The sequence below is a fragment of the Rhinopithecus bieti genome, unplaced genomic scaffold (genome assembly GCF_001698545.2).
Source record: "Rhinopithecus bieti isolate Rb0 unplaced genomic scaffold, ASM169854v2 scaffold_26131, whole genome shotgun sequence".
Lineage (NCBI taxonomy): Eukaryota > Metazoa > Chordata > Mammalia > Primates > Cercopithecidae > Rhinopithecus > Rhinopithecus bieti.
In genome coordinates this window covers 675,902-694,943 of record NW_016812390.1, presented here as the reverse complement: position 1 = coordinate 694,943, position 19,042 = coordinate 675,902, and the positions used below count along the sequence as shown (strand labels likewise).

Genomic DNA, 19,042 nt, shown 5'->3' with positions numbered 1-19,042 from the left:
TTAGGTGCACACCCAAGACTCTTTAGTTCTGGCAGCTGTTTGAAATGGTTTAATGGCCAACAGACATAGTGGTCCTGAGAAGTGAGGTGTGATGCCCTCTACATATGCTCAGAGGATTGGCTCACAGTCCCAGAGCACCAGGCTGCACCTTTGCACTCTGACATGCTGGAAGTCATGTTTCCTGGAGCTAGTACAGCATTGTCATGAGAGTAGGAGCTTCACAGGTAACGCAGCCCTCATCCTGCCCTACTCCCACCCCACAGAGTCTGGAGGTGGTGCTGTACTACAAAGCCAGCCAGAGGAAATTAGATGGACTAGCAAAAGAGGAGGAAAAGAAAGAGGAGATGAAAGAGGAAAAAAAGGAAGTGAAAGAGGAAGCAAAGGAGCAGTGTGGGGATGAGCTACTTGCTGAGCCAGCAGATCCTGGGGAAGCTAAATCCACAGAAGATCAGGAGGAAAATGAAGAGGACAAAGAGCAAGAGGAGAAGGAAGAAGACAGTGAAGAGGAGGAAGATGACGTTGACTCTTCCCTTGAAAGTCCCAAAGAAAACAACCCCCTCAGACTTTCTGAGAGCAAAAAGGTAACCAGAGCCAAAGGCTAGATCAAGTGGGAAGTGGGATCTTGGACTCAGGTACCTCAGAGTTAATGGGTGGCCCTGCCAAGGATGGATACCTCCAGGAGTGGAGGCCTTGCACTGTAAGGCACGGCCCTTCGGGGAAGTAGAGATGCAGAAGGGGGAGGCGAGAGCAGTCTGTCTGCAGGAAATCACGGGCTCAACCCCGTTTGCTGTGGAACCACCTCACAATGACCACCTTTTCTGGGAACCAACGTGGGGTCCCTGGAGTCCTTTCATTTACATAGTAGCCTTTGTTACCTTCCTTATGTGGGGAGCGTTCCCTCATCCCTCTTTCGGCACTGCAGGAAGGACATTGACAGTGTGACGTCTACTTCAGGCCATTTTTGTCAGCCTGGGCAAGTCACTCAGTCCGGTTTTCCTATGGTGCCCTGTTAGGTTTAACCTTTGTTGTTGCTGTTAGGGGTGTGTCAGGGGATAATCTCTTCTTTGTAGGCTTGTGTCGCCCCCTGGATTCTGTGTATCACAGGACATGAAGGCGGGGCCTGGGAGTGATCAAGAGTGATAGTGAAAATATTTCACTTCTGTACAGTAGGAGCATAGACTAGTCCAAGGAGACCATCCCTAGCCCTACAGTTGCTAGATCAGTGAGAGGTTGGGGTGGAGGTATCCTGGGATATATATGCTAGAATGCCAGGGGTAACTTACCAACAATATAGAAGTACTTCCATATTTTAATAACTGGTACATCTCTGCAGGTATGTAGCAACTGAATTCTTGCCCTGGGCTTAACTCAGGGCCAGTCTCTACAGAGTTAGAGTATTTCCTGTGTAAGTCCTCAGCTTACATTACAGGTTCTTTCTGTTGTAAACAGAGGTAAAGATAAAAGCCTCTTGTCCAGTCAACTCTGAGGATATCTGGAATTTCTGGCAATTGGGTCTTCAGCACTGGCTAAGGATCCAGTGTGCAGTGCTCTGCTTACCTTGTGCCAGGGGACCATTACCTAAGATGTGAAAAGTCGGAGCCACTGCAGCCCCTCCCACTATCATGTTTCCTTGAGCTCATCGTATTCCACCATGTGCTGGTTCAGAGCCTCACAGATGTCTTTACCTTTGGTGCCACATTTCTAAAGCTAGACCTGACTTTTCTACTTCAAATACATTCTATGTTTCTATATATGGAGAGATCCCTTTGCCCCGTGGGTCCTGCATCTTTTGCAGGCAGCTCTAGGGCATGCGTATTACCACTTTGCAAAAGCCGTTTCTCTCCGGAAGACTGTTGCAGTGAAAGAAGTAGCCCTTCTCCCTTGTCAGTTTGTTTTGGTGCATGTTGTTTTACAATGATATCATTAGATTCCTAGGGGATCAAAGGGACAAGAGCCCAAAATACTAAGAAACTTGATGGAAAGCAGGCTAGAACAAAGGGACAGGTGGCCTGGTAGAAGACTGGCTCTTCCTAGAGCAACCTAGGAAAAGTATCTGCCCTACTCCACTAAGGAAGCTGTTTACTCTCTGCAGCGTCAGAAGAAAGGTCTAGGTGCAGATACGTCCTGCTTGACAAGATATGAGAGGTATATGATGAGACAGAAAGAAAACTGAACTCACCGCCTGACTTGGACCTAGTTGCTGCTTAACCCATTCAATTTTGCAATTCCTACAGACTGCCGGTGGAAAGAACCAAGGCCCAGGCAGCAGAAAAGACATGCAACTGCTCTAGCTTACCTGTTTTTTAACCTCTTGATTCCTTTCTCTTTTCCCTTTGTTTTCTCATCTTCATTATCTGTTGGATCCATGTGTTTATGTCTCATATCTCCTGGTCTCTCCTCGTGCTTCTTTCTCATTTTGGTGTGTTGCAGTCATCCCCTACCCCCGATCCCCCCATCTTCTCCTTGCCTCTTGTAGGCCTGGTGGTCATCTCGGCTTTGCTCTGGTGCTGGTGGGCTGAGACGTCGTCCTAATGCAGGTACTGGTATTGCTTCCTCTCCTTCTGAGGGATAGAGGGAGGGTGCAGGTTGCCCTGGCCTCTCCTCTTTCCCTTTTCTCCCAGCTGCTTGCTTCTTGCTTGTGCTATTTTACAATAGGTGATGCTCAGGTCTGAGTTTTAGTTCTGACTTTTCCTTGGGCTACTGCAAAGCCTGTGACATCTCTGAGCATGTCTTCATAATGCATAGGAGGTTGGAACGCTTGCCAGAGACATGGTTTGAGTTTCAATCCTTGGCTGGGAAAAACTTGGCTAAGCCCAGCTCGGTTGCTACTGTCAAAGCTGCCTCACTACTACTTTTTCCCCACTCATCCTCTGTGTGATGGCTAGCCTGACCACTTCTGATGAGCTGATGTTTGTCTCCAAGGCTGGCCTGGACTCTCTTTGTCTTTAACTCCAGAGTCAAGTTCTCACTACTGTTGCTACGCAGGATGGCAAAATAAGGAATCCCTCTTCTGTTGGGAGAGAGAGGAGGTCTGAAGAGCTCTGATCCTCATGATCGTCCCAGGGGCATTGGTAGGAGGGCAACCTAAGTTGGTCCGTCAAGCTTGGTGAAATGGAACTGAACCCTTACTGTATTCTGCTCTTTCTACTGAACAGTTCTCTGCTTCTGGACTTCCAGTCTCCAGAAAAGTCAGAACAGAATACCGGGAAATTTTATTAGTTCTCTGTTTATCTCTTTTGTGGGTCAGATTCCATGGTAATTGGCTTCCCAAGCTAGGTTTTCTGGAGAGAATGTGGTATTAGTGAAAAGTTTCTACTAGCCAGAGATCTGTGTTCTCAGGAAATTAAGACTGATTTATTCTGGCCACTTTCCAGTCAGCTCCCACACATGCAATCTAGGCTGTCAACAGGATACCAAATTCAGGAGGCAGAATGTGGTCTTATGGCCTAAGGTGGAAGACTGGGGTTCCACCTGCCTTCTGGAACCCATAAGGTATTCTCTCTAGTCCTGTGTTGCTTCTTTCTCGTGCTCTCCCTGCCTCCCCCTCTACTCCCCTCTCTTCTCATATTCTGTGAACAGAATGTAGCTTAATGCACAGGGTGGCAGCTGGAGCATTTGTTGGTGGCACTTCTCTCCATTTCCTTTTCTGTCCTTCCTCCTGCTCCCTCCCCAGCTTTCCTATTACTCATCTTCAAGCCTCCACCTTTCTTCTTGACTTTAGGTATTCCCTTTACTCCCTGGTCCACAACTGCTTTAGTGATGGGACCCCTCTCTATGACTCTTTCTCCCCTGTGCCCCCCTCAGAAATCTTAAGGCACTACAGGTGAGACCCAAAGCATTCAGCCACAGCCTTCCAGCACCTCAGACTCAGCCTGGCCCAATCAGGGGGAAAGGAAGAACTGCTGGTGAAGGGTTCTACTGGTGGGGCCTGTTATCCCCAGAACTCCGGGAGGCCCCAACATGCAACTGTGCAGCCAGGACCTGAGGGAGCCCAGTGTGGTAGAAAGCATGGCTGCCAGGCGGTCAGAAGAACTCGGTTGAGTCTGCCTCTACTGACAGCCATTGTCCCAGGGAGCAAAATGCACACTCTGAGCTCTAGCTTCTTCAAATGTAAACAAAGGATGATCAAACCTCTGCCCTCCTCACAGGTTTTTGTCAGGACCAGATGGGTTAAAATAGATGAAAGTATTCTATAAATTATAAAATACCCCATCATTAACAAAAAGAGCACACACTTACAAAATGCAGTCTATGTGTTAGGCAGTGTTCTAATCATTTAGGTATATTAACTGATTTAATCCTTGCAACAACCCTGTGAAGAAGCTACTCCTATTATTACTTTATATATGATTAAACGAAGGCATAGAGAAGTTAAGTAAAACAGCCAGGAAGCTGCGAATCAGTTTAGAAGGACTCAATATTAGCAACAGGTAAGATTCCAATCTTGCTTCCCCTTATCGTCTCTTCTCATTTTGAGCAGTTTCTCTTCGTTGGTCCCAAGTAGGAAGACACCATACTTCTGTTTAGGCAACCTCAGATCACATTAGCTCTTTAGGTAACTAATATATTATTAATTTATTTCATGTGTTGTTTATAAGCCCCTCTGCAGATTGTGTATACTAAGCGTCCTTTCCCCATTCTGTACCTGGATTTGATTTTGAGGCTTCAAAGGCAGAATTTTCCATTCTTCCCTATTATAGTTCATTGTTCTTACCTTATAAGATTCTGTGTGTATGTGTTTTTAATCTTGACCCTGTGGTTTTAAAATACTCACTTCCTCTGCCACCTTCACATCGTCTACAGGGATGGCAAGCCCACCTTCCCTATCTTCATCTACAGAGGACAGAGTGAGGACAGAGCCTCTAGAGTGTCGTCTTGTGGGGTCCTTTTATTCAGTTCATTGGTCACTTACCTGTCATTCAACATACTGTACTGTCATCCTACCCTTATTTCTACATATTATCTGCAAAGATCATAGAAAATCCTGTCAAACAACTCAACATCGAAAAACATGATTCCGGTGATTTGTCACTTAGCTCACCTAGTTTAAAAGGAGAGTTTGACACAACTTACCCCTTTGGGACACCCACACCGGCCCTTTCCCCATCCCATGCAGAAGCTTGCCTTTGCCCAGTGTGAGGTACACCAGTCACATTTAAGGATTTCAGCTCCTCCCTCCTTTAAGAACACCAGACTAACATCCTTAGCAATGCACTTTAGGATAGAAGCATCTGACCATGTCAATATTTTTTTCTAGCTAGCTCCCTTCTTAGTTTTTGTTTTTGGTTTTAGAGACAGGGTCTCACTCTGTCACCGAGGCTCCAGTGCAGTGGCATGATCATGGCTCACTGTAACTTTGAACTCCGGGTATCAAGCGATCCTCCTCCATCAGCCGATCTCTTGGTTTTCTTACATGAATTACTCTGTATATCCACCTCTAACGTTGCTTGGCTTTCCATTTCATATTTTCTGTTGTTCTTAGTAGCTATTTCTACAAGCTCAGGAGATTTTCTTTGCTCTTTAGCAGGCTTAAAATCCTCTTTTTAGATAAATTATCATCTGAGAAAATGTGTTATTAGCATTAATGGGCTATATTCCATTTTTACTTGAAACCATCCTTCTCTTACCTATGCTATAGCTTATGACTCAAAATCCAAATTCTACCTTTCAGGTAGTAGAGCAAAAAAATAATAAAAATAAAAGCTATTTCCCCAAGTATGTATTTTCTTGTCTAAGATTTTCATATTCCCTAATGGATGCTTTTTGGATATCTTCTGATGGTGCCACTTGTTCCATGAATCAGCAGGGTTCCCTAGTGGCCGGCAGTGTCTGGAAGCCTCAGCATACTCTAGCACATGTGCCAGGAAGTCAGTCAACATACCTGGTGATTAGGAGTGTTTTAATGACTCAGGCCCAGTGACAGGTTTCCTTAAATTTCCTTGAACCAATGTCATTCTCTGTCAAAGTTTGTCTGCCTAAGAACCTCCTACTTACCTGCACTCCGTGGTGCACTTTCTTCATTTCCCCTCAGTCTTACTCCCCCTTCCCCATCCTCTTGACTCTGACTTCACTTCACTGCAGTGAAACTAATGAGGTGCTGCTGCTTTTCCCAAAGCGCCAGGTTTACCCTCCTCTTTATTGCCATGGCATTCAGTCCTTTCTCATTGCAACCACTTGGAAGTCTGGCCCCTGAGTCTGCTTCTTCACGTGGGAGCTAGTATTCTCAGCCCATGGGGAGAAACGGAGGCCTGAATACAGGCTGTCACCTAAGGTGGTGCGTACAGTGTTGGGCCACATGTCTAGTGGTGCCAGGACTGAGAGATCGCTTGCCTCCACTGATTACCCAGGAGGTAAGAGAGACCGATCCACAATGTTCCTGAGGTGTCTTGGGCACCCATAGGCAGGTGATTTCTGGCTTAGGGCAGGGTTCAGGAGGCTGGGCACTCACAGTTTCTCTTTGGTCCCACAGAACATGTTTGGGTTGTGGAAGCCTATGGTATTCTTGGCTATTGCAGCTGTGGCTCTATATGTGTTACCCAACATGCGACAGCAAGAGTCAGAGTTCTGCCTCATGGAGTGATGGCAGACCTTGGCCAGCGCGAGGGCAGATCCCCAGTGGCCACCACCCTCAGCTTTGGGCAGGACACACTGTGCCAGAACCCTCTCCATATGTTCCATGTGTCCCCGTCTCCTCAGCCTCAGTCACCCAGGCTGAAAAGGCTTGTGGGGAGCGGCTGACTCCCATCTCCTGCCTTGTGTAAGAACCTGAGTTCCTTGTAATTAAATATCAACTGAATTACATGAGACTGTGGATTTTTGTTTGCTAAATGCCTCACAACATAACCAGAACAGAGCGGTCCCCCTTTAGGCAAGTACCTCACATAAGAGTCTGACTCCTAAATACGGCTTCTCACCCTGCAGATGACCTCAGAAATGAGGCTGGCCCCTTGTGCTGACAACTGACTCAAGGAGGGGTTGGTCTGTGCTCATGAACCCATCCTGAGGTGCTCACCTGAGCATGGAGAAATGGAATGAACAAGGGCTGGGGAGACCTCCCCTTAGGTTCTGTGTGCACACCTACCTACATGAGAAGGCTGCCCTAAGAAGATCCACGTATGTGCCTTCGTGGCTTAGCCTTTGTGACTTCTCAAGGGATTCACCCTCAGAGATGACTTTAATCAGCCAGAGTCCTGGCGGTAAACAGGTGGCACACTCAAAGCTTTACATGAAGAGAGTTTAATGAAGGGACTGTGTACAAAAGGCAGAGTTAGGAGAAGCAACAAAACATAGTGAAGTACCAGGCACTAGCAACAGTGTAAAGCATCCCAGGCTGAAGCAGGAAGGAAAGGAAGCAAGAGCTGGAGCTCTGAAAATGGGCCCCAGGCAGGAGTGGCAGCCACAGCGGGTGCAGCCCCCGCCAGAGCCGTGATGAAGTGGGATATGTATTCCCCTACCTTCTCCTCCCACCTGCCAGTTTTCTACTGGTAGCTCATCAGCCGAACCCAACGGGAAGACAGAGCAGAGGTGCCCAGGTGATGTAATCTTTCAAGGTCAGCCTCCTGGAGCTTAGAGCAGGACAGAAGCCTGAGGATGGATCTAATTGGGACAAGTAGAATGATGAGGGTAGTTTATGTGTGTTCCTGTTTACCTTCATTCCTGTGAAACCTTTGTGATTGGAGGTTATCATCGTGAATGTTTCCATACGAAAGAAGACCCCAAGCGTATTCTTTTTATTTTTCTTTTCTTTTTTTTCTTTTCTTTTTTTTTTTTTTTTTTTTTTTTTTGAGACAGGATCTCACTCTTGTCACCCAGGCTGGAGTGCAGTGGCACCGTCTTGGCTCACTGCAACCTCCACCTCCTGAGCTCAAGCGCCTCCCACTTCAGCCTCCCAAGTAGCTGGGACCACAGGCATGCACCACCATGCCCAGCTAAATTTTGTATTTTTTGTAGAGACAGGGTTTCACCATTTTGCCCAGGCTGGTCTCAAACTCCTGGGCTCAAGCAATCCTCCTGCCTCAGCCTGCCAAAGGGCTGGGATTACAGGCATGAGGCATAGTGCCCAGCCCCACGCATATTCTTAAGCCATAGTGGAAAGAATGACCCCATGACTCCTGGCTTTCTTTGGACCCCTCTTTTTTCCTCCCTCCCACCCGAAAGGACTTTGTTCCATTCAACCAAACGTCCAAAGAAACACATGTACAGAGTGTATACTGTGGTAGCACTGCCAAGCTAAATGAATTCATTCCTTCTCTAGAATGAATTCATTCCTTCTCTAGCTCTTACCTATGGGGAGTAGCAAGGACATTTAGAATTAGGAGATTTTCAAGTTGTATTCAGCCCACAGAAGTGACACAGCTGAATTGAAAGTCTGTTTTAGCAGACATGGGGCCAGTGCTGAAATTGTGACTAGCCTCCTAGAAACGTGACTGCAACTAGGCAAACTGAAGACAGTGCCACATGCCTCTTTTGCCTTTGTCTAAATTAGCGGTCCCCAACCTTTTTGGCACCAGGGACCAGTTTCATGGAAGCCAATTTTTCCACAGATGGAGGGGGGCTGGGGATGGTTTCGGGATAAAACTGTCCCACCTCAGAGCATCAGGCATTAGCTAGATTCTCATAAGAAGTGTGCGACCTAGATCCCTCACATGCGCAGTTCACAATAGGGTTCCTGCTCCTTATGAGAATCTAATGCTGCCACTGATCTGACAAGAGGCAGAGCTCTGGTGGTAATGCTTGCCTAGCCACCACTCACCTAATGCTGTGTGGCCCAGTTCCTGACAGTATTGGTCCATGGCCTGGGGGTTGGGCACCCCAGCTCTAAGTGACTCCTCTTTGAAGACAGTTCTGACCTAGGCTATGCTATCTCCTTGCTACTCCATGTGACCCATAGATCAGCAGCATCAGCATTGCCCAGGAGCTTATTTGAAAGGCAGATCTCAGGCCCCAACCCAGACCTACTGATGCAGAATCTGCATTTCTAATGAGATGCCCAGTTGATTTGTATGCACAGTAAGATTTGAGAGGCACCACCTTAGTCAATTGTATCAGATTGTATGCTCTCGGTTGTAACCTAAAGAAATTATTTCACAACCGACCTGGTGCCACTGGCTGCTTGTTTTTGAGTGTAGTGAGACTGCTATTTACCCACTTTACTGCCGCCACCAGTTGACTGAAGAACATGGGTATGGGTGGTGGAAAGGACTTACAGCCAAAAGCTATGGTCCGCATGTTTCTGCAAATTCATATGTTGAAATCCTAACCCCTAAGGTGATAATATTAGGAGGGGGGCTTTGGGAGGTGATTAGGTCATGAGACCAGAGCCCTCAGGGGTGGGATCAGAGCCCTTATTAAAGAGACTTCAGAGAGATCCCTCGCCCTTTCTGCCATGTAAGTTTACAGTAAGACTACAACCAGACCAGGCGCAGTGGGTTACGCTTGTAATCCTAGCACTTTGGAAGACCAAGGCGGGCAGATCACCTGAGGGCAGAAGTTCAAGACCAGCCTGACCAACATGGAGAAACCCCATCACTACTAAAAATACAAAAAATTAGCCGGGCATGGTGGCACATGCCTATAATCCCAGCTACTCAGGAGACTGAGGCAGGAGAATCGCTTGAACCCGGGAGGCAGAGGTTATGGTGAGCTGAGATCTTGCCATTGCACTCTAGCCTGGGCAACAAGAGTGAAACTCCGTCTCAAAAAAAAAAAGAAAGAAAAAAGAAAAGACTACAGCCATCTGTGAGGAAGTAGGCCCCTCGCCAGACATGGAATCTGCAGGCATCTTGATCTCAAACTTCCCAGCCTCCAGAATTGTAAGAAATAAATTCTTGTTGTTTATAAACCACCCAGTCTATAGTATTTTGTTACAGCAGCCCAAATGGACTAAGACACTAAAGATCACTGATTTAACCTGGAATTACAAGCCAGGATAGAGGTCAGGTTCTAGTAGGGTGGTACCCAGCTAGGGAACCTGAACCTAGAGCCTGCCTAATGGCAGGAATGTGGGCCTGCTTTTCCAACTTTTTTGCTTAGAATACAAAACCCCTCCCTTTAGGACATGTCCTTCTCTGTTCATTTCATTGATTGATTGATTGAGACAGGGTCTGACTCTGTTGCCCAGGCTGGAGTGCAGTGGTGCAATTTCAGCCCACTGCAACCTCCACCTTCCAGGCTCAAGCCATCCTCCCACCTCAGCTTCCAGAGTAGCTGGGACTACAGGCGCTCACCACCACGCACAGCTAATTTTTGTATTTTTTGCAGAGTGGGGTTTTGCCATGTTGCCCAGGCTGGTCTAAACTCCTGAGCTCAAGTGAATCGCCCGCCTCAGCCTCCCAAAGTGCTGGGATTACAGGTGAGAGCCACTGCACCTGACCCTCCGTTCATTTTAGAATCCCATTCTCTTCATTTGGTTTGGACTTTCTGTCTCCTTGTTTTAATAATACACTGTTACCCAGGTGTATTGAAGAGGAATCTTTTCTGCTGAATGTGAAACATTCACTTAAGCTAGCTTTAAAAAACGCAGTAGGATGTTCTCACTTATAAGTGGAGTTAAGGTCGGGCGCAGTGGCTCACGCCTGTAATCCCAGCACTTTGAGAGGCCGAGGCGGGCGGATCACAAGGTCAGGAGTTCAAGACAAGCCTGGCCAACATGGGGAAATCCTGTCTCTACTAAAAATACAAAAATTAGCCGGGCGTGGTGGCAGGCGCCTGTAATCCCAGCTACTCGGGAGGCTGAGGCAGGAGAATCGCTTGAACCTGGGAGGCGGAGGTTGCAGTGAACCGAGATCACGCCACTGCACTCCAGCCTAGGTGACAGAGCAAGACTCCTTCTTTAAAAAAAAAAAAAAATGGAGTTAAAAAATGTGTATAATGTGTACACAGGGACATAGAACGTGAACTGATGGACACTGGAGACTTTGAAGCGGTGGGGGTGGGGTGAGGGGAGGAATGAGAAATTACTTAATGGGTACAATGTACATTATTTGGGTGATGTTACACTAGAAGCCCAGACTTCACACTAAACAATATATCCATGTATCAAAACTGCACTTGTACCCTCTAAATTTATACCAAAAAAAAAAAAAAAAAAAAAAAGGATTGATCTTAAGCCTGGAGGGGTATGCCTTGGAAGCCACAGGCAGGCATGCACCTGGGTCTAGGTGTTCTAGAACCAGGGACTCAAAGCACCTTCAGGAGCCTCCATCTCTCCCCACTGCTGCCCTCTGCATAACTGCCTCCTTTCTGCAAGCTGCCTACAGTACAGCCCTCTCTGGTTTCCCTTTCCAGGTCAAGAGGTAGAGTAGCCACCTGCTGCCACTCCTGTCAAGGACCAGCTGCTTTTGGGGCAGGGTGGGTGATTCTAAAGATGACAGGTACTGCCAGTTCTGGTTGTGGCAGAGGGAATATTGGGTTGCAGGGAAGGGGAGAGGGGAACAACCTGGAGATCCAGGCAGTGGTCCCACGGGGATGTGGACACAGAGCTGCAGGGGAAGGCCTCTCTCACCAGAACCCCTTGGTCTCTAAGATAATCAGAGGAAGCAAACTAACTGTTTTGGATCACCTATTAGATGCCAGGCACCATGCTAATCATCTTTCTTGTGATTTCCTTCCATTTTCACACATTAAAAAAAAACCAAAAAAATGAGAAAACAGGCCCAAAAGAGTTACATTACTTGCCCAAGGTTATATAGCTAGAAGTAGAGAGGCTGGAATTCAGCCCATGGATCATTCCACTCTACCACACTGTCCCTGGCAACTGGGTCAGTGCCACAGTCAGTATCAGTATCACTGAAAGTGCCTGCTGTGACCTGGCCAGCCCAGTATCATCACAGGTGACTGTGGAAATATCCCTGGTTCCAGAAAAACAGTATTTTCAAACATGGCTCATTTTACCCGCTCACTTGGATTCAGCTCAGCCCAAGATAAATATGGCCAATATTGGTGGCTAATGAATAGAACCCCTCAATGGCAGAGGCAGGACCAGGTGAAGAGCCAGGCAACCTGGTCTCCTGAGATAGGTCAGCGGGTGGTGAGTCAGGGGGCTATAAACGGCCTGTGGCCCCAGCCAGCACTGCCCAGATACTCAGCTGATGAAACCCCTTGTAAGCCCCTGTGTGCCCCTGCCTGGCTTAGGGAGGAGCATGTCAGCGCTCCTCAGGGAGGGGGCCCTACTTGGCAGGCCGAGGCCCAGCATTGTGCACGGTCTGTTCCAGCCTGGCTGGCCAGGCTGGGGGCCTGGGCTCATGGGCTATATTGAGGGCTGAGTCACCAGCCCGCGCCTGGGTCAGGCTGATTGTCACTGGATGCTGGGGCCTGAGTCAGGCCCCGATTTATCCTGGAGAGCAACAGGCTCAGGTTTCTGAGGACAGTTGCGGGGGTTGGAGGGGGGGTGACGGGAATCATCCCTTGGCACTCTGCACCCTCCTCTGCCAACCATTCACTTGATCCCCTGGGGCCCGCACACTGACCTCCCCTGGAGCGAGCTCATGAGTCAGAGGGAAAGCAAGGGAAGCTACACTGGGAGTTCCTTCTCCCCTCCCTGGCTTCCTCCAGCCTCTCCCACCTGAACAGAGGCGCTTAGTTGGCTGGGGGACCTCAGATAATGACTGCGAAACAGGACTGTGGACTATTAGGGTCTGTAAAGGGGCTGTCAACTCCAAGCAAACTCACCTTAACCCTTTCTCCTCCCCAGCAGCTCAAAGAGGAATGCATCCTTTCTCAGATCTGTGCCTCAGTTTACTCACCAGGGTTTCAGAGGCAGCACTGCTGAACCCTGAGCCCCTGGCACCTCAGGTTGGCTGTCAGAAGTCGGCCTTTGTATATACACAGTTCCCCTGTGAGGCCCAGCTGTGTGTCCTAGGAGCCGGGCCTCTCTCCACAGCAGAGCTCAGCCTCTCAAGTGTATGGACAGCACTGGTGCCTGACGGGTGGATTTAGCCAAGAGTTGAAGGTGGCTTGGGGAGAATGAGAGTTCTAGAGATAGAGAGAAGGGGTTGCCAACAGGAGAGTGGAATTCCTGAGCACCTCGTCACAGGCAGCCGACAGAACATGAGCCGCAGGGCCCAGGCTATTTATACCTCGCCTGTCACTATCAGGGTCCCCAGAGCTCCCCCCACCCCCAGCCACGCACGGAAGGGACCTTTCTGGTCCCTTCTCTACTCATCCCCCTCCCTACCTAAGGACCAGGCAATTTCATTCAATGAGAAGAGAAAGAAATTATTCATAGACCCCTGTCATCATAAGCATTGCCCCCCACAGAACCCTGAAACTTTTTCCTCAGCTCCATAACAGGGGGTGCCCTCATTGGCCCTTGGGGGAATTAGCCCCCAAAGATGCTCACTATCCCGTCCTTTATACCAGGTCTAGGGGTAGAAAAGGAATTAGATATAACGATGTGCCTAAAAGGGCCCAGACCGTTCCCTGGCTTGAAGAAACTTCTCAGGCTCAGATATGGCCTCCTACCCAGCTCAGCTCGACTAACTGGGTCTAGAAGGATGGGAAAGCTGAGGACACATGGCTTGAAAAAGGGGGAACTGGGAGATATGGCTGCATGTATGCTACAGAGTTGCAGAATGGATCTTCTCCTTATAGAAATACATTCTCTAGGCTGGGCACGGTGGCTCATGCCTGTAATCCCAGCACCTTGGGAGACTGAGGTGGGCGGATCACCTGAGGTTGCGAGTTTTAGACCAGCCTGACCAACATGGAGAAACTCCGTTTCTACTAAAGATACAAAATTAGTTGGGTGTGGTGGCGCATGCCTGTAATCCTAGCTACTCAGGAGGCTGAGGCAGGAGAATCGCTTGAACCTGGGAGGCAGAGGTTGTGGTGAGCAGAGATCATGCCATTGCACTCCAGCCTGGGTAACAAGAGTGAAACTCCATCTCAAAAAAAAAAAAAAAAAAGTAAAGAAAAGAAAAAGAAATACGTTCTCTAGCTCTTTCTCCTCACCCCAGGCCAGAGGGTCTGTTTGGGTGCCTCAGTTTCCCTACTGTTCTATTCCCCAGGCCTCCAGCTTTTGGCTTGCCCTGAGTACAGCTTTACCTGGGCATCCCAGCTGGCTCTCTTGGGCTCTCCCTGACCACTCTGACCCTGGCCCTGCCCACCTGCCTGGTCACATTTCCCTCTGGCTGCTCTGGCTGGGGCTCTCCCTGTTTCAGCCTGGCTGACCCACCCTTTCCCTGGCAGGATCTGCCCCATGGCCCAAATGGGCACGTTGCCCAGGGGGCTCCCTGGCACTATGGGGGAAGAGTCTCTCCTTCCCCTCTTACCACCTCAGTTGAGTCAGACTTGGGGGAGGGGGACACACAGTGTGAGTCACTGGGTGCCCTTTCCCTGAGCTCAGCTTCATTCTGAGGTGATGAGGCCAAACGGGCTGCTGACAGGGACACTGAGTCAGGGGCAGGGGGCCCAGTTTTACTCCTGGGACTCTGGATTTGGGCCCCACATGAGGCTTTTCTATTTGTAAATTCAAGCAATGGCTGGGAAGCCCCCACCCCCACCCCCCGCAGGATTCTCCTTCCTTGGCCTGGGCAAGGTCCCTGCTTCCTCTCAGGCCGTCTCTGCACAAGCACACACACTTCCCTTCCCTGTCCACAGGTGGACAATGCCCTGGGCTAGGAGACAGCCCTCGCAGGTCGTATCAACAGCCTGCCACCAACTAGTCTAGAAAATTCTGTCAACACCAGATCAGTGGGTTTTGCCCTAATCACTGGCCTCAGTTTCCCCATTTACCTCTTTAGCCCGTGCGAGGTGTGGAGGGAGCATATTTCATTCCTGACAGTTTGGTGTGTTGGGTATGGATGGAGAACTGTCGGCCCTCCCTCGCCATCTTCCAGCGCGGCGGCACCGGGGGCCCAGGGGGTGGGCACCCTCAACCCTGTCCCGCTGCTTGGGCGGCGCGGGGAGGGGCGGCGGGGCGGGGCGTCCTGCGCGGCGCGGCCGCCCACCCGCGGGGCCCGGGCGGCATTTTCCTGGGAGGACCGGCGCTCTGACGGTGGACCCGGGGGCCGCGGGCGCGGCGGGGGGGCGGCGGCCCGGGGGCTTCTTAAACCCCCCGCCCCGGCCTAGCCCGCACTTCCCGAGCACCGCTCCGCCCCCAGAGGGAGAGAGAGCCAGAGAGCGGCCGAGCACCTAGGAGCCCAGCTGAGCCCCGCCGAGCCCCGCCAGCCCCGGCGCGAGAGAAGTTGGAGAGGAGCGCAGCGCAGCGCAGCGCAGCGAGTTCAGTGGTCACGCCCCGACAGCGCCCTACAGCCCCGGACAGCCCCAACCCCGGCCCTAGCCCCGGCCGCACCCCCAGACCGCGCCAGCATGATGAACAACAGCGGCTACTCAGACGCCGGCCTCGGCCTGGGCGACGAGACGGACGAGATGCCGTCCACTGAGAAGGACCTGGCGGAGGACGCGCCGTGGAAGAAGATCCAGCAGAACACATTCACGCGCTGGTGCAACGAGCACCTCAAGTGCGTGGGCAAGCGCCTGACCGACCTGCAGCGCGACCTCAGCGACGGGCTCCGGCTCATCGCGCTGCTGGAGGTGCTCAGCCAGAAGCGCATGTACCGCAAGTTCCACCCGCGCCCCAACTTTCGCCAAATGAAGCTGGAGAACGTGTCCGTGGCCCTCGAGTTCCTGGAGCGCGAGCACATCAAGCTTGTGTCCATAGGTCAGTGCGGGGGGCGAGGGCACGGGCGCGTCAGGGATAGGGTCGCCCCATGGGGCAGGGGACACAGGTGCGGGGTGGGCGCTCGAGGAGCTGAGCGACAGGGCAGAGGGCACCCCCCTGGTACAGAGAGAAGACCCTGGCCCCGGCCCTCCCACCCACCGACGCGGGCCACGGGCACTGTTTGCACATCCCTCTGGGGACAGCGAGCACTCCCTGGGTGCCCCGGGGAGTCCAGGCCTTAGGGTTTGCGTGCCTTTCAGCTGCCGCCTCGCCATGCACACTCCCACAGCCCGTCTCCGCTCACTGTCCCCTTTCCTTCCATCGGGCAACCCTAGCACACACTTGGGAGGACAGAACCTGTGCCTGTCACTGATTACTGGGGGTCCCCAACAAAACAAGTGGCTCCCCAGCTTCACAACCCCTTCGCGGGCCAGGAGAGAGCTGAAGACAGGTCCCAACAACTGCCCGTGTCTGCGGGCTCTGGGGCCGAGGGGAGCTGGCGCGGGAGGCCCTCTTCGTGCATGTGCTCAGCAGCTGGGTTCAGGCCCAGGGGCCAGGACAGGCAGGGCCCAGCCTCAGAAACCTAAAAAGGCACTGAGCGAGCGCGGGGAGATTTAACCCCTGACTGTCCTCCTCCTTCTTCAGCCTGCTGCGGAGGGGGCTTCCGCAAGTCCAGGCCCTGCCCCAGCCCATCCCCTACCCCGGGATTGGCTGCAGCTAACGGTCTGGGCTGCGGAGAGGGAGGGGAAGGCCTGTGGAAGGGAGGAAGTCATTGAGTGTAACCAGATTTGGAAGGTGTGTAGTGCAGGGTGGGGGCAGGGAGACACTCCAGTCTTGGGAGCAAAGACGCCAAGGGTGGGCTTGGAGTGGCAGGAGGCTGTCCTGCCCTCAGAGTCCTGCAGTCATCCCTGAGGCTGGGGGGCCTGAGGAAGACCCCCCCACCCCTGTGGAGAGCTCTTAAGAACCGTGCTGGGATTTGCAGGATGGGGTTCTTGGACGGTACACCCCACGGCCCCAGGAGAGGAGTTTCATGGCGGGCCAGGTGGGCCCCACACTGGATGTTCCCTGAGATTTCTCTGTCAGCCCCACTCTCCCTTGGGGTGATCTCTAGGCCTCCTGATATAGCAGCTGAGGTCAGCCCGGGGCCCTTTGCCCCATCCAGTCCCCTCCCTAGCCCTTACCCCTCCTACCCCTATACTGCCCCCCCACCCCACCCGCCTGGCCTGGCCTGGAAATAGCCCTGCCTCCGTGACACAGCAGATGTCTCTGAGCTTTCCAGAAGGACAAGGCTGAGGGCAGGGGTGGGGAGGGGCCTGGAGTGTGTAGTGAGGCTGAGGGCTACGTGATGGAGGCTGAGGGGTCAGAGAGGAGTCAGTCCTGGGCCGGCATCCTCAGCAGACTGGGGTTTGAAAGGCAGGACTGACTGTCCCAGGTGGGGTCTTGGGGAAGAGTGGGAGGCCTCTGCAAGACATGTAGGAAACCACTCAGCCTTCCCCTCCCTTCCAGTCTGCAGGGGCTCCCGGCCCCTCTCCAGGCCTAGTCCTTCATGAGCACACCTCTCCCCTCCCCGTGGCAGTGCCTGGCTCCAGCCCCTTGGCTCTGTGGAGGAGGGGCCAGCTTAGAGCTGAGGGGAAGAAGCAAAAGCTGGTTTGAGGGTGGGAGGGAAGCTCCCTGGTTCCCGCTGGGAGGAAGGGGAGGCAGTCCTCATTTGGGCCAAGTGGCTCACTTGCACTGATGAGATAAGCTGTCAGCAATTCAGCTGCCGGCCCCAGGCTGAGGCTGGAGGGGAGGGGACACTGGCAGCGACCGGCAGAGGTCCAAAGGGGCTGCCCACAAGAAGGGGCATCCTGCTTCTGCTCGCTCCCCTACTCCATTTAGTGGTGGGAAGGGGCGATCCACGGGGCCTCCTTCTGAGTGTTGTCTCAGCACTGAAATCGAGAGTCTGGGCACCTCAGGGGCGTCAGAAAGACTCCCCACTTCTCTTTCTAGAAGGAAGTCGGGGTCTGGAGTAACAGCTGGGATCCAAGTCCACCTGAAGAAGGGGCCCTGAGCCCAGGCTAAAGGAGCTGTGCCCTTCATATCCCCACCACCTTGTCCTGGGCCCCATTGCCCCTTGACCCCTCCGAACAAAGAGGCCTATGAGGCAGCTCTGTCCGGCAGCTGTTCCCCAGTTGCTATTCCTTCTCCTGGAGCCAACAACCGAGGGAGGGGCTGGAGGGGCAGCAGCTGTCCCAGCACCTCCCTAGGCCCAGCCCTCTCCTCCCCTTCGTTTGAGGCCTGGGGTGGCCTCAGGAACTAGCTGTCTGGCTCCTCCCACTCCTTTAGGGGTATCCCTAGGCAGATGGAGAAGTGGTTTGGTGGGCCCTGGTGGCGCTGAGCTCCTTTCCTCTGCCTGGCCTCCAAGAGGGAGGAGGGAGAGGGAGGTCATTGCTTCCAGAGTGGGACTTGGGGCCTCACTGCCCTTCTCCTGCCCCAAGCCTGGACCGGTTGCTGTCTGGCCCAGGGCCAGTTGCTGGGGAGAAACCTCCCTCTCCAGCAAGTATGAATGACCACCCTCCCCATATACACACCCCTCCAACCCCTGCAACCTCAAGGCTTCCTGCCCAGGGGTCTGGCTCCAGTTTGCAAGAAGTACTTCTGGGCATGTGAGCTTTGGAGTCTGTCGGGGTTGTGAGAGACTGGGGCACTGGGGCATCCAGACTGTGTGAAAGTGTTGGAGCCTGTGTGTTTGAGAGAAAGCACCGGGAGGCAGGGAGTGAGTGTGTCATGGAATCTGAAAGCTGCCAAACCATTGTGCTGCAGTGGAGCCAGGGGAAGGGGCGGGCTGGGGAGCTGCTGGGGAAGGAAGGATGAATCAGTGACAGGGTGGGGAGCCCAGGAGGCCAGAGCCCCAGCCAGAGGGACAGGGAGACTGAGGCACCCCTCCCATGGCAGGTGGGAGTGAGGCAGGGGATGCCCTGGATTTCCCAGGCTCTTGGTCTCCTAACACTCTCCCCAAGATGTGGGGAAGGGTGGAGGGGAGAAGATGTGTAAGGGGAAGCCTCTACTCCACCCTCTCCCATCTCTCGGGCAACATCAGTAAACAAGACTGAGTCCTCCACCCGCTTCCAGCCTCCTGAAAGCAGTGCTTTGGGAAGCTGATAGATTTCAGAACTTCATTGCCCTTTACAAGTAAGCTGAATTCCAAAGATCTGTCTATGTGCTAGGCCGCCCCAGGCTTCTGGATATTTCTTTCTGATTGTTAGGTGGGATCTAGGCCCCCCCAAATCTTGAGGAACCAGTTCTGGCTCAAAGGATTCCTCAAAGGAGGTGATGGGTGGAGTGTGTCAGCTCCTGAGGCTGGAGTCCCTCTGGCCCCAGCCTTTGACAACATGACTTTCA

The 19,042-nt window shown here is 52.1% G+C and overlaps 2 protein-coding genes across 7 annotated transcripts in view; both read left to right on the top strand.

Annotated features, from left to right (window-relative positions):
* CCDC136 (coiled-coil domain containing 136) overlaps positions 1 to 6,801 on the top strand; it is a 30,870-nt gene extending 24,069 nt beyond the window's left edge. For 2 of the 5 annotated variants that reach the window (XM_017896217.1, XM_017896216.1), the window contains 2 exons: positions 264 to 581; positions 6,470 to 6,801. In XM_017896217.1, the coding sequence (XP_017751706.1) occupies positions 264 to 581; positions 6,470 to 6,580 (429 nt within the window). In that variant the 3' untranslated portion in view covers positions 6,581 to 6,801. Of the gene's footprint in view, positions 1 to 263; positions 582 to 2,430; positions 2,538 to 6,469 lie in introns of all 5 variants that reach the window. The other 3 variants (XM_017896220.1, XM_017896219.1, XM_017896218.1) reach the window with 3 other exon arrangements.
* An 8,247-nt stretch (positions 6,802 to 15,048) lies between these two features.
* The window catches only part of FLNC (filamin C), a 30,411-nt gene continuing 26,417 nt past the window's right edge, over positions 15,049 to 19,042 (top strand). For both annotated transcript variants that reach the window (XM_017896233.1, XM_017896231.1), the window contains exon 1: positions 15,049 to 15,661. In XM_017896233.1, the coding sequence (XP_017751722.1) occupies positions 15,310 to 15,661 (352 nt within the window). In that variant the 5' untranslated portion in view covers positions 15,049 to 15,309. The remainder of the gene's footprint in view (positions 15,662 to 19,042) is intronic.